This window comes from Typopeltis vanoorti, chromosome 2, assembly GCF_054136105.1.
Source record: "Typopeltis vanoorti isolate ZY-2024b chromosome 2, IOZ_Tvanoo_1.0, whole genome shotgun sequence".
In the NCBI taxonomy this organism is placed as follows: domain Eukaryota; kingdom Metazoa; phylum Arthropoda; class Arachnida; order Uropygi; family Thelyphonidae; genus Typopeltis; species Typopeltis vanoorti.
The window spans coordinates 7,184,267-7,202,364 of record NC_143550.1 but is presented as its reverse complement, the minus strand read 5'-3'; the positions used below and the strand labels follow the sequence as shown (position 1 = coordinate 7,202,364).

Below are 18,098 nucleotides of genomic sequence, written 5' to 3'. Positions count from 1 at the left end.
CTAGTTACAGGATTGATACTGGGTGACCTTTCATATGGCAGAACAAGAAAATGGAACAAGGACAAAGAACCATTCCTGTAAGACAAAAAGAAGTGGTGAGTAAGAGGGGTGAGAAGTGGCATTTTTGCATGAAGGGTGGTTAGATCATGGAACTCATGCCTGAGAGAGTGAGTGAGAGCGTGGTCAGTGAGTGAATTTAAGGAATTTTTAAGGAGTGAGTTTATGCGAAACTGTGTTGTCTAAGATGGTTTTCCCCACAATAGTTCTTTTGATTACAATGAGTTCCTTGAATAAGCAAATTATTTGAGAGCCTCTGTTGTGTTTTAAAGACTCCATGACAATGCAAAAATAAATACATCATCTTTGCATATCTAACATCAAAAATGACTTTTTCAAAACATATTCATTTCACTGATATTCTTAAACCTTTATTCTCGCTAATATATTTTATATATCGATGAAGGAAAGGCAGTATATATCTTTCCTTCATAATTTCCCCCACAATTTTGCAAAGGCATTCTTCAATAGTGTACCAACACTACTGAATACCTTCGATAGTGGTGAAGTTTGGGTAGATATGGTTATCAACGCAACAACCATATCTACCCAAAACTAACAATAAAAATAAATGATTTGTCCTGTGAGTTAAACTGAACTGTTAAGAAGTGCTATATGTGACTACAGCCAGGCCTCTTATAACGCAAGTTCCATTAATGTGTTTTTCAGTTACTGTGATTTGAAAAAATCCTACCACTTTTTCCTTTGTGTGATGTACATTTCTAGTTAATGCAATCTTTTTTGTGTGATAGCTGAAAAAAGATTTGAATTGTACACTGAGCTTAACACGCATCGGGTAGACAATAAACAATCACTTGCCTGCTGCCTGCCTTAGTGTGCTCCATCAACCATTGGAAGCAGATGTGTTATTTATTTGTCTCACACTAATAATAAAGCCATGTGAATCATGCACTAAGCTTACCACATTAAACAAAACCAGCCTGTATGTGCAGTGATTATTCAGCATCTTTAAAGGAAATACAGATTCCAATTCTGATGAGCAGCATAATGGAAATATCTGCAGAAAATGCAAGTTACAGAAACTGAATATGTGTATAAAGAGAATAAAAGAAACTGCTGAAAGAGAGATCATTAATCAACCTAACTGACCTATTCTGTACTCTGAATCTAGGAGTTTTAGACAGCTCTTAAGAGCACTCCAAATGCAAGAACAGTATTCAATGGTTAGATGGATTTGTGATTTATACAGATTTAATAGCTATACAGAGGTAAAGTAGCACGTTGCATGAAAGAGAAAACCCTGTTTCTGGGATACTGAAGAGACAATACTTGTAATATGCTCATGTCAATAAAGAACAGAGGAAAGAGTTAGCCCAAGAAGAAAATCCCATTTTGTCTGGACATTTGGATATTGTTAAAAGTAAAATTGAAAGTTTTTTTTTTTTTTTCCTTCAAGAAATCTGAGTTTTGCAAGCACTCAAGTTAACATGACTTCAGGGTCTGGAGATCAGAACTGAAACATAAAAGTAACATCCAGAAATTTTGGCGATTTGTTTTTGGTAGTTTGGGAAATGAGATAAAGGTACTTTCATTAGCATGGAATGGATTTGCAGCCAGATAAGGAAAGTCAATGTAAAAGGAAAAGACTACATGAATGAACAGTGTCCAGTGATACTCCAGAATAGTTGCATCGCTTAAGAATAAAGATCCATTCCATCATCACATGTAATGTGCAACCGGAGAGAAAGTTGCCAATCTAACTGCAAAATTCAAAACAGAAATCACTTGATCAAACACATGGCATATATTTCAGCCTGAAACTAATGGGCCATCATCAGTATAATCACAGGGGTAAAGCTAGCACAAAGAATCCTATTTACAGAGTTAAGCCACATGCCGAAGTGATGGTTACAAACTTCAAATGGGATTACAAAAACCCAACTGATGGTTACAAAATTCAAATGGGATTACAATTCAAGCTAAAACTAAAATGAAAATTATTTGAAATACAAAAATTAATGAAATTTAAAAGATTGAAACAATATCATATTAAAAAGCATGCTATTGCTTTATGAGGATGATACTCTCAGTGCTGGTTTAGGTTTCAGCAGCCATTTAAAGAGAATGCTCAAGCACTTACATTGGAATGAATGCCAACCCATTGGCAAGATTTGGGAGTCTCATTTGCATTATAAATTTTTATATTTCAAATATTTTTCATTTTAGTTTTAGCTGAAATTATAAAAGAAAACTGAATACAAATATTTCATACTGAAAACAACAGTACATAATCAGAGTGTGCAGAAACAACAACCAAATCAAAGTACAGGGATACAAGGTACATAAAACAATCAACTTACCATTAGAAGTGGCTGCCACATGCTAGAAATTATTAAAATAAATACTATTAAAACTGTTCTTGATATTTACATAAGATGAGAATCTCCAAAACTTTTGGGGAGAGACAATCATTCTGATTTAGGTTAGGCCACTGCAAAAGGACAACTTTCTTTGAAAAGGCAGTCATACTTAAAACTACTTCTATGGAGAAGACAAGCTTCATCCCACAGGATGAAGCTTGTCTTCTCCATGTGCCAATACCATACTGTGCCAGACCAGACTTTTGAGATTTCACATATTCAATGTAGTACTGATGTTCAATTAATTCTTTATTCCACAGAACAGTCTGTCTGCCCAAAGTATGTTAAATTACATTCACAAGGGATCTGATCATCAGCTAAAAACAGAGGCAACAGTTTGACTTTTGTGGATGATAATAGATGAGAAATTTTGTTAATAGGAAAAAAAGTAGGATTAAGGCGAAGCTTCTTCAAAATTCTACCAATAGGTTCAGACATACCAGAAATATAAAGGATTAGGACCTATGATCTGTCGACTTAGGTGTTGGAACATAAAAATCAATTATCTGTTGGATTTGATGAGGGAATTAACCATTTAATTCCCTTAAAGTTTTGATAGTGAGAAGTTCTTGTTGTAAGACTGAGGGAGAGGAGCACACATTATACACTCTAATGATTTGATAACACAAATTTTTTTGGTAAGCACGATGAGGACTTCTGATGAATATATCTACTGGTAAAGGTAAGTTTCGGAAAAACAATGGTTGACAAAGTACCAGAGGCTGCGCAAGTAAAAAGGATATCCAAGAGTGGTAAACTACTAGCATTTCCTCATGGTGAATTGAATGTGTGGGTAAAGGCTACTGATCTGATGTAGGAAGGTGATAAGTTCATTTTCAGAATGAAGCAAAACAGCAAAAACATCATCATGTGATGAAACTAGATGTTTATCTTCCAAATGATTTATCCCAAAACCTCTCTTTGGTTTCATTGCATCATTGATGTTTTTGCTGTTTGGCCTTATTCTGAAAATGAACTTACCACCTCTCTATACTGGAAGTGCTTATTTGATTTGTTTGTTGTTTCCACACATTGATTATGTACTGTTATTGTCAGTATGAAATATTTGTATTTTCATTAAAGTTTATTACTGTGGTTATCATGTAATTTTGTTGTTTTGTAGTTATGCCACAGGTATCTTTAAAGTTTAGCTGAATAGTAATCTCATCTGATTTTGTAACCACTGTAAAATCTTAAACAAAAGAAATTTTGTAATAAAATACCTTTAATACAGATTTTACAAGTATGCCAAGTCCCACTAAAAATACTTGTGTATTAATAGAAAATACTTGTTGTTAATTAACTTGGAAATAATAATTTTTTGAAGTATTGAATATTGTGAAATTGAAAAGCTTGTATAAGAACAAAGGAAATTACACATGAGGTAAATTGTGTCTAAGTATACCTCTAGTCAACTAAATTTCCAGTCAGATTGAGCCATGACCTGAGGCCATTCCAAACGCAACGGTCGACATTATACGGGGGTTTCCTGTCTGAGTGCACCGATTGATAATGGTCCCAGGGGATTACTACATAAGAAAAATGAAGGTCATCGGAAAAGTATAAATAGCAGTTTGCTGGGACTTGTCTGGGACTTTTTCTTGGAGTTCGAGTCGATCCGGTGTGCAGTTCCCGTTTGTGGGTAAGTGTGAAGTTACAAGGTCATGTGGAGTTCTGGCAGGAGAGTTTGGACTCATGATGGTATCAAAGTCACATTAAGCCGAGGTGTTCTGCGGAAAGTACGATATTCAGAAAAGGCAACTAAGCTTCACTAGAATCGTGGGTGATGAATCGTTATCTCAATCGGAGATCTTCATTCAAGAAGCAAAGGCCAGGAGAACGATGCAGCTCAAGCAAGTCGTATTAGGAGGAACCAGATGCTGAACGTCCAAGCTGTAGGAATTAATTTGTCCGCTGATAACAAAGAAGAAGTCTCGCAATTTTCGAAAGGAATGTCCTAGTGCAGCGACGAGGTCTAATGGGAACAAGAAGAGATAATCGCTCGAATCAACCTGAGAGGACCAGACTTTGTGAAAAGTAAGAACTTTCCATTATTTAGTCGGAAACCAACTTAGATTGTGACAGTGGTTTGAATTGATGAAATTAATTTAAAGTTATTGCAGGACTTGAGCTAATATCTGTAATTCTATGTAAGAAAAAGCCTAGCTCAAATTATTGTGAAACTGCTTGAGTTTATTAATGTAGAAATTCCTTAAGCGTGTTTTTATTATATGTTGATGACCGGAATGTATGTACAGTTAAGAGGGGGGGGGATGATAATATTCTAGACACGTGGTCCTAAATAGAAATGTTCAGATGGTTGTGGGATATGATTGGATAACTTTAGAGAGTTGTTAGTTAGAGCTTACTTACAAAAATCAAGTGAATTTAATATCTGTAAATTGTGTATATTTACTTAGCGATGAATAAACTGTTTTATTGTCAAAATAACTTGCCTGATCTCTAAGTCTAATGCACTACTCATAAAATCGAACCTATGTGTCTTGAAGTAGATATTGCCACGACTGCAGAGTAAGAATTATATACAGGTAATTTGGTATACAGATTAGTCGGAGAGAGGGGAGCTGTGTGTCATACTGGGTGTTTCTATTCTACTCTTATCCTACAATTTTGGTGGCACAGCTGACTTACATACAAATTTTCCAAAATTTAAAATTAGAATATAACACCAGTAAATCAGACAAAGAATTTGGCTCCAGCCCAAAGCACTTTCTTTGTTCTTGACGTTTGCACACGTGATCCTTACTATTTGCGGCCATAAGATAGAAGTAACTTAGTTTATGATAAAGTAACAAGGAAGTTCAATTGGTAATCATACAAGACAAATTGAGGTATAGATATTAAATAAAATTAAAGTAAGAGAACAAACACACAAACACATATTTTTACCACCTGTATGGTGCCACTCCAGCACGAGTCTCAACTCTGTAAATAGGATTAATGTTCTTTGTTCTAGCTTCACCTTGTGATTATACAGATGCACTGATGATAGCCTGTTAGTTTCTGGCTGAAATATTTGCCATAATAAAAATATTTTTTCTTTATTTTTATGAATATGCGTGCCTAATAATCTTTACTATGTCACAAGTGCCATTAAAAACTGTCTTGTATATTACTTAGCCATATTTCTTCCTGTCCCTTCTCTCTTTAATTTCATCTGCATGTGTGCACCAACTTGCTTCAAACTGTCATTATTGGCCAAAAGTGTTATGCACTATGTATACGTTCAAGTATACGTATATTTTCAAGTCCATGCACTATCTTTGCAACCATTTTGTAACATTGCTGAAGTTAACAATACGTAACATAAAATAAAGTTACAATCCATTTTAACAATAACACACAATACAGAATAATTTTTATTCTCTTTATAGAGAAAAACACAAGTGAAGTTAATTATAACACTAAATTAAATCATGCAACAGAGTATTAACCACCTTACCGACCATTATGGATCAAATACGCATCCTCATACGCTTTGTATCTATCATATATTTCAATGTAATATCAATGGTATTACAATTTTAATATGCACTTCTCATTCATGATGACCTTGACGTCTATAGACATCTTGGCCTGTAGTATGGTTAAAAGACATGGGAGGGATGTACTTTTAATTAACCCCATTTCTTTCCAATTCTTTTTTTAAAACTGCTTAATACATTAGTCACCTAATAAAAAAAAATAATAATAATGTGGCATATCTGAATGAAACTTCTCAAATACTCTATACTATGTACTGCTCTCTATAATGCTCTATTTATCCTATATAACTGTAGCATTTTTCAAAAGCTTTTTTCAGGATATCTTGTCATGCCTTTTCCAGATCTACAAACCTTAAATATAGATCCTTCTTATATTCCCATGAGCTCTCAACTATTTGTTGTAAAATGAAAATTTGATCCTGACAACTATTTTTCCTGAGCCCAACTTGCTCTTCTCTAAGTTTCTCTTTTATAAATTTTCTTAGCCTCAGATATGCTTTCATAAATCTTGCCAGGAACACTTGGTAGAGAAATTCCTCTGCAATTCTCACATTGAGTTTTATTCCTCTTTTTATAGATGGGGAATACGAGAGCTCTACTTCGATCATTTAGAATTCGACCTTCTAACTAGTCCCTCTGAATTATACAGTGCAACCACTGTAAAACTCTTACAGTGGTTGCACTGTAAGAGTTTTACACCTCATATTTTAGCATTTCTGATCAAATAGCATCTACTCCAGCTGTCTTTTCACATTTTAGAATTTTGATAGTTTTTTCCCTACTTCAAGTATTCAAAGAAAGAAATGTACTGCTGTTTGCATTCTTTCTGATCATTATGGAGGCTGATTTGATTATGATTTGATTTATTTAGGAGTTTAACATAACCTGTATAAATTATGCAAAGGACTAAATTTGAAATATGAGATTCTGATATCAGGTATGATGCCACTTTGTGTCACCATCTTCCTATACTTGATTCAATTCTAACTGCTGCTTACAACTATGAACTAAATCTTGGAATCTCAGTGTCCAACTCTGAAGAAAATATTGATTCAGCCAGAAAGGCATGTGGTGAGGTTTCTGCATGAAAAGAAAAATAAGAACATTATAGTGGACAGAAGAAGTTAAAGAAACAATCCTGGAAACCTAATGAATATGAAAGCTTATAAAAAGCAATACAGAATGAGTGTTAAATCTGTAGCACAAGTACTGGATGGATATCATTTGGACCAGAGGACTTATCAGTTACAAGACTAATGAGGATTTTTCTGATGTCTTTCTGTTGAAAAATCAGAGGATGCATGCAGTGAACACTCTGTAGTATTCTAGAAGGTGATTTGCATTGGTCATCTACACAATAGTTGAAGGAAAGACTGATGCCAAGAAGTCTACCTTATCTTTGGGTGATGTTACCATAGCACTATTAGAATGTGAGAGAGGAGGAAACAAGGCAGGACCGAAGTTATTCCATAACAGCCATAATAAGCGACCAAAAGGCTGGCCTTTTGGTCGCTCACTATTACTGCTCAACTGCAAGTCAAGCTTTCTAGTCCCTTATATTGCATCTGGCCCTTAATGAAAGCTGCTTTGGATTAGCAGCTGTAAGCTTTCCTACTATGACCAAACAAGCACAATAGCCAATATCAGAATCTATGAACACAAAGGCTACATTTGGTACTACTACTATGGCTCAGGACTTACAGACCATGGTTGAATAGCCATCACAAAACAAGTGTGAAAAACTGTTCCTTGAATCTTCCTCTGTCCTAAAAAGCAATTCTAACCTGAATGAGTTTGGATGCAGAAAACTTCCAAGTTTGGGAAATGCCTGTTCTTAAACCATTAACCCAATCAAACCCAGTAGGGTGGCGCAATTCAGGTCTTTAGGCCTTACCCAGTTTTTCACATTAGTTTCTCTTAAACACTTAATGCCTGTGTGCACATATCTTTACTTGTGTATTTTTCCATGATGGCACCACTGTGACTGACAAAACATAGGAAATAATTAAATTATTTTAGTTATATTATCCAGGTTATCATCTCAGTCTAAAATTACCATGAGTTACAATCAACATATAAGCTTAAACACCAGAAGCATTGAAAAAGATGCAACCCTTTGACCATTCACTTATATGCCATGCATAGCTACTGCAAAACACATTTAGGAAGCACCAGTCCAGTCTTGATTTTCTACTTTATATACAAAGTACAACACATCTTTCCTGATCACAAGTGTGATTGCTTGTTTTGAAAATTAAAAAAAAAAAAAAAAAAAAATTTTAAAATTTTACGTCATCAAACTGGCAAAATGCATCTGTACTATTCATACTTATGAAACAGTGTACAACTGCAACTTCACATGATAATCAAAATCATTCAGTCTGCATAATTTTTGCACCATTCATGAAACAACAAATGAGTAACCACACTGAAATTCACCCAACAGAGTCAGTTTAAACACACAGCACCAGTTAAGAGAAATAATAAATCACAAGGGTATAAAAACCAGACATACACTCAAAGCAGTATCTGTATATCTACCTATTCTAATTCTTCACAATAGTGCAATCACTGCATATAAACAAAAAAATAATAGTTGACAGAAACAGGGGAGTATATATATATGGATCACATGATCTTCTTGCATATTTCTCGCATTTCCTGAAGAGTGTCAACCTTAAAAGTGAACTAATGTAAATCACTGATTCACTGAATACAAAAATGTATTCAGTGAATCAGTGATTTCATTTATGTCTCTTCTCCTTCCTTCTATGTGTTAGGCTTACTGGCCTGTTACAGAGATATCTTAAGTCCTTCTAAGTCGTACCCGCCCCGAGGATAAGGTAACTAGCCTAATGCCTCCTGGTATATCCTATAGCTGTAGCTGCATGTGTTCATGGGCCGGTTTGCTTGCTTGTGGGAGGAAAACCCCCAGATAAACTGGGGAGAAAAACCGTGCTGTCCACACCCAAGACCAGCTAACTTGGCTATGTCTGAAAAAGATCCTTAAGCTCCTCACATCGGTGACAGGAATAGAACCCAGGACACTCCTTTCGCAGGCATATGGTTGCGAAGCACATAGACATTCAATGCATATAATTCTATTACAAACTCGATGCAATATACATAAATATTTACCTATGTTTCCCATTCATTTCTAAACCAACAACAGGACAAATAAAACATGATGTCTGCATATCAACATATTCATCACCCTTATCTCCATTCTGCTTCTTCTTATATCCAGTGTTTTCTGTCAAGTTAAGTTCTTTAATATCCTAATGGAGGGAAAAAATGTTAAAACTTTAGAATATAAAAATATCTGAAATCTACTAAGTTACATAATGACTGATTAGTTGAGGCTGGAATGGATAGAATTATAGCCAAAACAACTAAGGCTATAAGGACAGCATATTAAGTCAGTTAATTGTATTTTCTCTAGGCAATTAGTCCATTCAGTAGCATGAAACTAGTTGTTAGGAAGAACTTATATTGTGGGTCTGAGCTAGCTCACAACAGATTAAAAAAAAAAAAAGCACCATATGCTTGCTGAACTTTGATGAAGCCCATATGACTGCAGCAAGAAAATGCTGGACGCACAATTCACACTGATGGGCCCTGATGAATATGATCCCCCAGAAACGGGGGGTGGGGAGTCATATTAAACTATCAGAATGAATAGAGAGAATAAATAAGACTAAATAGAATGAACCTACATAGGCACAGTCAAAGTGTGATGTCCATAGCCTACAGAGATACCATTACTATTAACAGGAGGTTATTAAATTGACTAAAAACTGTTTGGACTCAAGAGTCCAAGCAATTTTTGGTCAATTCATTTCTACAAGCATATATGAATGATGCTGTGAGAGTTATATGACATCATGGAGAAACCTGACACTCCTTTTTCTCTTCTGAGGATACAACTTTGAAACAGTTGTTATTTTGTAGACTAAGTGATAAACAATATACTGGACCATAGCTATTTACTATTTCATAATATGATTCTGCAAAGGAATCTTGGTAGTGGTATGGAGGTGGGACACTACTGAGGCCACAATTTGTAGAGAATTGGGTGAACATGATTTGTACAGAAAACTAGTAACAGAGAAATCATCATCCTCGAATATTCCACATCCTTCATAACTTCAAATTACATTGACAATTATAAAAAATTAAGCAAGGATGCGATGTGTAAATATTTGCTGCTAGTAATGGCCTGATACATTGTTACAGACAGTCCTTATCATTCTCTCAAACCTAGACATTTTTCTTAAAAAGTTAAACTTGAAATCTCTATCATCATCATCACGAACCATAGGCTCACTGCCCGTTGATGTCTGATGCCTGTTTCACTATCTTCTTCCACCTTTCTTTGTCCAGTGCACAGTGTCGCAGTTTTTGTACACCCATTCCACATCAGTCTTTTATATCGTCTATCCATTCTCTGTATGGTCTACCTTTTCTGTTTAAACCATCCAAAATACCAAACATAAATGTCTTTATCTTCCGGTCCTCACTCATTCTACAGATGTGCCCAAATAATTGCAGCTTCCGTTTTATAATCTTCTGCATTAGATTCTCTTTTGGTTGTATCTTCTGATAGAACTCTTCATTGGTGATTTTCTGTACCCATCCTATTCTTAGAATCTTCCTGTAACAAGTTCTTTTTCTCGATTCTTTATTTATTACCCACATTTCAGATCCGTACAGTACACCGCTGAAGATGCATGTTTCCAATACTCTTAGTTTTGTTTGCAGACTGATCATTTTACTTTTCCAGATGTTATCCATGGCTTTCAGATTTGTTCTTCCCTTTGCAATCCTGATCTTTATTTCTTTTTTACAGTCCAAGTCATATGTCAGTTTACTTCCCAAATATTTTCTATATCAGTTCCATCCACTTGTACCTTTTATTTCATGTTCTTCTCACCAAATACTATGGTCTTTGTTTTTTCTAAGTTCATAACAAGTCCAAATCTCTTCCCTTCCTCATTTAACAGTTCCAGTGTTTTTTGTAGTTCTCTTTTGTCTTCTTCAATAATAACAATGTCATCTGCAAATCTCAGATTGTTAATTCTCATTTTGTCTACAGATATTCCTTTGGCATCTTCCTTCAATTTGTCCATTGCTCTTTCTAAATGTGCGATGAAAATGCTTGGTGATATTGGGTCTCCCTGTCTAGTACCCCTGCTTGTTTTAAACCATTTCCCCAAATCATCACCTATTCTAACTGCTGCAACTGCATTCTGATAAACATTTTTTAATATAGTTATTAGTTTTTTATCAATTCCATAGGATTCCAGAACTGCTAATGTCACTTTCTGGTCAATACTGTCAAATGCTTTCTGAAAATCATGTTTTTGTTTTTTCTCCTAGCTTTCTCTGCTATTAACCTCATTGTCAAAATCTGTTGAATTGTAGTTCTATCCTTCCTAAATCCTGCTTGCTCGTCTGCAAGGTATGCTTCCAATTGTGTTCTCAATCTTTCTGTCAATATGATCATCATCACTTTACCAAGGTGACTTATCAAGGCAATTGTTCTATAATTTTTACATTCTAGCTTAATTCCTTTCTTGTATAGTGTCACTAATATTGATTTCGCCCACTCCTCTGGCATTTTCCCTTCTTTCCATACCATATTACTTGTGACTGTTCCTTCAAAGACTGTATACTATATTATGTAGCTAATTTCTTTTTGGCCTGTCTCTTGATTGTCTTCCTCCAATGATTCCATTCAAGGCTATATTTGGTGATCTCTGAGATGACATTCTCTGGAGGTGTCCAAACCACCTTAATTGCTGTTAAAGAATCATATCTATGAAATCTTCTCTGTAGTTTAATTTCTTTTGTGTTCTGACCAGTGAGTTATTTTTCTTAAGCATTTCATTTCAAATGATCTGATTTTCTGTATTTCTTTCTGATCAAGTCTCCATGTTGCCATAGGTATAAAATAGTTTTACAGAGTTTTAGATTGACACTTTTTTTTGAAATGTTATTTTTCCATATTTTGTTTAATTTATTCATATTAGACCTTCCCATGTTAAGTCTGTATTTTACTGTTTCTGTATTGAGGTTATGTGTAATGAGACTGCCAAGATATGTAAACTGCTCTACTGTTCAAGTATATGATTTCTAAGTTTATTGAAATTTTTTTACTCATCTTTTCCTATTTTCACATAGTTTTGCTCAGACTGAGTTTCATTCTAAAGGTTATGCACCCTTCATTTAAATTTTATGTCTTTTCCAAACGTGCTCTAGATTCTGCAAGAATAATCATATCTATACGTTTAATGTGGTTGATATTCATGCCATTTATTTGTAGACCTGGTGCTTTGGCTATGGTTTTGCACATTTCTTCAAGATAGGTAAATGAATTTACTGAAAGTAGGCAACCCTGCATGACTCCTATTTCTACTTGTAAACTGTCTGCTTTTATTTTACTAAATTTAACAGTTGCTTTGGAATCTTTATAAAATGTTTTAGTTTATTATACAATACAATACAATAGTTTATTATTCTCATCATGTATACGTAATATTTATAAATATACAATTCAAGTATTACTATCATATTTTCTGTTGGTTTTTACATTTATTTTTGACTAATTATGTTGTTATAGATAAATAAAAATATTTTCCTTATATATATATATATATATACACACGCGCGCACACACACAAATAGAGTAAAATACATTATCAGATAGTTTTCGTAGTTTATAAAAATGCTTAAAATAAGTTAGCGAGTTTTTAAATATATATATATATATATATATATTTTTTTTTAAATATATATATATTTCTAGTAAACATATGGCTAAGGCCCTTGAATCACCAAGGGCCTTAGCCATATGTTTACTAGAAAATTAAATTAGCTCAATACAATCACTGCAAAATCCAGTGACTGTATCTATGAGAGCTCATAGAACATGGTATATACATGTTAATATATTAGAATCATAATTGGACATCATAATTAGAATCATAATTATTCATTTAAAATAAAGGTCAACATTATTTAGTTGCATGAGGTTGGCTCTCAATCTTTTCCTGAAAGCATATTCTGAGGTTACTGATTTGATTTGATTTGGGAGTTTATTATAGCTACTTGTTGCTAGATGTTCAAAGGATTTATGGGAAATTTCTTTGTTTGCCTTAGGTAATACCAGCAAGTTCTGGCCACAGCGTAAACCATATTACATTACATACCAAAAAACTTACAGCGTTCTTCGTTACATATAATGTACAACCATAGAGATAGAGTTCCTCTAATGGCTATAGCTCTAATTATTCTGTTTTGTATTTGTATCGATGAAAGCAGATTGCGGTAGTAATCTCTACCCCAACAGGTGATATCATATTGCACTGAGGAATTTACCCAAGAATAGTATAAGCATCGTAAGAATGTTGCATTTACAAATTTTTTAATCTACCCTATATATATAAAATGATAAGCCTTTTTATGTAACGTTTTTTGTCAAGTTATCTGAAACGTTTTGAAACTCAGGGGCAACTCTGAGTGTCGAGTCTTCGAAATTCAAGTCATCAGAATTCAAGGAGAACCGGCCTACCAGTCTGGAACTCGGGAAGGGGGTCTCCCTTTTCAGTTTTCAAAATTCGAGTCATCAGAATTCAAGGAGAACTGGCCTACCAGTCCCGAGCTCGGGGGGGGTTGGGCACTATAGGCGCCAGAACCACCCCCTCCCCTTCAAAGACTTGACACTCGGGGTAACCCCTGAGTGTCGAGTCTTCAGAATTCAAGGAGAACCGGCCTACCAGTCCAGAACATGGGGGGGGGGGTGCAAGGGGGCGAACCCCCCCTTTCGAGTTTTCAAAATTCGTCATCAGAATTCAAGAAGAACCGACCTACCGGTCCGGAACATGGGGGGTTGGCGCCGTAGGTGCCAGGGCCCCTAGTATAATATATTCTGTTAATTATGAACCACAACTTATTAAAAATGTCATGTGGGAGTTCTATTTCAGATTACTATTAATATAGAGGCCAAAATACTAGGACTGATTTCTTTTTTTTTTGACTAAGCTACAGTTACAATTTTGCTTAGCGCAGCCTTTTGCCTTTTATCCTGTTGAGTGCTACCATGTGAACCTTTGTGAACAATTCAAAAATTTGAATTGTGTACTCAACTTAAAATCATCAGTTATACAAACTGCCTTAAGCTGATTTGTCGGAATTTGTGGTTGCAATCTTCAAAAATAGTGTTCATCAGTGTTATCATCATCATCTCCTATGATGATGATGATAACAAGCCTGACTTTTCACCCCACTACAGGGTGAAGGCCTCTCACATGGTGACCCAGTCCATCTTGGGAGAATGTACACATATTTGTATGAATGAATGTATGAAGGTGAAAGACAATCACAAACATTCATGCTCTAGGTAGGATTCGAACCTGCAGCCTCTTAAATGGAGAGCAGATATGCTAACCACTTGCCCAACCAGGTTGGCTCTTCCTCCTATACTAATTAGTGATCTCTCACTAACCTCAAATCTTACCCATATTGTTTTGCTGATGGCAGTACATTCCATTCCTCTTCTTTATTTGAAAAATATTTAAAAAAATAAACCATTTAATTTTTTTATGAGAGTATGAACGCATGAAATGTTTTTTTTTTTATAGCAAATTCAAAAACTATTTTATTCCATTCGGTTCTCTTCTGTTTGATTCCATTCAGGCCTCCAATAGAGGTGAGAGACTCACATGAAGCAAAATTCATCTCTCACCTAAAAACATCTATGAATATACATGACCACAGTGAGATTTGAACCCAGTCTGTTGGTCAGAGAGTGGGTATACTAACCACTTAGCCAACCAGGCCAGGATGGTTAGCAGCTTAAGGCTTGGATCAAATGATCGAAGATTCAAGATCTTTCATAAACAATGCTCCAGTGAACTTCATGCTACCAAAATACAGTTGTCCTGTTTTATTTCACATTAGAAAGACCCCACTTCACTTCTCCTTACCTTTGGATAACATTCAACTTTCCAGCTAGGATCAGATTTCTTGTGTTGACTTGAAATTCTTATCATTCTTTCCACAAATACAAGACATCCACAGCCTCAAAATAAATAAATAAATAAAAAATAAATAATGATAAATAAATAAATAAAAAATTGTACCTTCTTTCACACAAGATAATACTTCATACCTATACTTTTGCTAATATACAAATCCAGTCTTAGAATACTTTCTCACATTTGGAATGTGAATCAAAAATCTTTCCTAAAAATGCTTGATGCTGTCCAGAAGAAGGTAACATGCTTAATAATGATCTCTCTCTCAGTCACACACACACACACAGCTGAACTCCAATTGCTTTCTCACAGGTATTTTGTTTCTGCTTAGAGGAGCTACTGAAAGGTCCATCACAATTTCTCTACTTTCCTCTAAGTGTATAAAAAACACAAGCAGCTACTGTTCAAAACAAATAAATAGTTCAGCTTCAGATTTACAAAAACAACGTATTTCTTCTGCTTGATTTCATTTACCTCTCTGCTCTGAACAGCCTTCCTGACACCATTTTTCATAAGGATCACAGTCTCCAACTGTTGGAGAAGCACATGAATGGATTCTTTCTTTTTCCTTTACCACTTATCCAGACTTGGCATTCTTCTATTCTAGGTTCATGATCTCTCATGTGGTGGGATGATGAAACCAAACAAAAGTTTGATTTCTTTTCTTGAAATCTAGACTTTCTTCAGTACAACTTTCCTAGATGTAAATTTGACTTCCATAAGTATTTTGATGTTGCAAATTCATGGCTTCCTTTTTTTAAACTATACATATCAAACACATCAGAGATGATAAAGCATTTACCATCACCATTGATCTGCCACAAACTGATCACATGCAATACCAGAATACCGCATATCCTTAATCTGGAAACTATTGATTTTTCTTGAAGAACTGAAATGTAAGTAGGCATAACAATGGATAACTTATGTGAAATGATTCTCACATAAAATGTTTGTACATGCATACATACATACCTAAAGATTAAATTATGCGAATGCAATGATAATGAATAAATCATGTATTGTATTAATAGGTTCTAAAGTCCTAACAATGTTTTTTTTAAACTAACTCAGGCAAGTAGTGTTAAGGAGTAAAATGCCTCACGAAGAGGATAACTTTAAGCCATCAAATCTATTGAGATTAAGACAATAAACTTGATGGACAAAACATTAGAGGTACCTAACTAATAGCATGTCAGTCCTCCTCTACAGCAAAGAAAAGCCTGTACTCTCCGAGAATTGACATTCTGGCATTGACTCCACCACATGCCAGAGGGTTGCCGGAGGTAATTCCAGCTATGCCTGTTGCAGCATTGTCCACAACTGCACCTTAGATGTCAGTCCCAGATGCATGGATCTGATGTCTCAATTCTATGGCGTCCCAGAGCGATTCAATCGGCTGCAGGATGTGCAAAGACCATGAAAGTGTGATAGGTGATCAGCCAGCATGTTCTGATAGCTTGCAGCATTCTCCAGACACACTAAAGGAACTTACGTGCCATATGAGAATGCTCCCCCAAGCCATCACAGAACTGCCTCCTTGAACAGATGAGGTGGTTAACAGGCCATGCTGTTAACCACCTCGTCAACAGCATGGCCTCATGCTGTTAACGCTACACATGTACCCTCCCATCAGTTAAGTACAATTGATATAGGGATTCATCAGATTACACAACTCTAGTCCATTCTGCAGAGGTCCAGACACTAGGCAAGATGCAATTCCTAATGATGAGCTGTCAACAGTGGTACACGATTAGCGTATCGGCTCCCGCAGCCCATGGTATGAAGGGTATGCCATACCTTCACTCACTGATGCTGCTTGGGCCACCAACATTGAAACTGGATGTGATTTGTGCTGCTGTTGCCCTGTACGAGCCTAGACAGTCTAGGTTGACCCTGGTCATCAATAGTGTATGAACAGTCACCACTTGCTGGGCACTGGTATGTCCACTGATGGTATACTCATGGTAGACTATTGATACCATTTTGATTTGTCTCTCCTACCCACCTACTTCACTTCATTGTATTTTTTTGCTCTATACTGTTCTTCCATTTCCACAGAGATCTCTCTCTCCTAAGCTTTAAAGCTTTTTCTTGAATTATCTTTAATGTCTCCTGCGAGATCCACCTCTTCTTTGGTTTTTCTATCTCTGGAACTCTTTGTTCCACTGCTTTCTTGATTGGAAACACCACTTTGTTGTTTCTATCCTCCAGTTTCATTTCCATAATGGATTTCAGTTCTTTCTTGAGCACTTTCCTTGTATATCTCTCTGATTTTGAAACTGTGCCTTTACTTATCACTTGAATCTCAACTGGATATTGGCAATCACTAAGCTATGATCTGATTCCATGTCTGCACCTTGAAATGTTCAACTGCTGAACTGATGTAGCTCACCTCTTGTTTATGAGTATGATGTCCAGCATGTTCTTAGTTCTTCCATTTGGTGATTGCCATGTCCACTTCCTGCAGTCTTTTTGCTGGAAATGTGTATTACAAATTACCATGTTGTGATTCAAGGTAAATTCAAGCATTCTTTCTCCTCTTTCATTGCTTTTTTCATATCCATATTTGCCTATTATTCTTTCCAATCTTCTCATTCCAATCACCTCCAATAATCAGTATATCTTTCTTTGGTATTGATTTCAAGGTTCCAAGTTGCTATAGAATAACTGTACTTCTTCAGTGCTTTCTAAAGTACGTGAACAGAACTGGATTACTGTGATGTTAAATGGTCTTGTTGAAAATACTGCCATTAATATTCTGTCATTTACTGGTTTGTATCATAATAATGCTTCTCTTCCTCCTTTACTTAGAAGAAATCCAACTCCTACCTCATGTTTTATACTATTACCAGACTAAATGATTCTTCCATCTCTCATCTCCTCTGACTCTGTTCAGTGCTTCTCCGCTAATTCGAGAATGTCACACAAGTATCGCTCCATCTCCTTGCAAAAGTTTAATAATGGCAAACCGTGAGCAGACATATAAATACAAAATTAATAACAGAAAAACTCACGTAAAAAGATTATTTAATAGTATAATTAGGCATCTTCAGTACATTTTAAGCTCAAATTAAACAATAACCGACAATTCCAAAAAGCGCCACCTAAGTAGC

General features: G+C 35.4%; 1 protein-coding gene across 1 annotated transcript in view; it reads right to left on the bottom strand.

Annotated features, from left to right (window-relative positions):
* The window catches only part of LOC150108801 (replication termination factor 2), a 117,888-nt gene that overhangs the window by 49,603 nt on the left and 50,187 nt on the right, over positions 1-18,098 (bottom strand). The window contains exon 4 of the mRNA XM_090403315.1: positions 9,083-9,222. Within this exon, the coding sequence (XP_090259441.1) occupies positions 9,083-9,222 (140 nt within the window). The remainder of the gene's footprint in view (positions 1-9,082; positions 9,223-18,098) is intronic.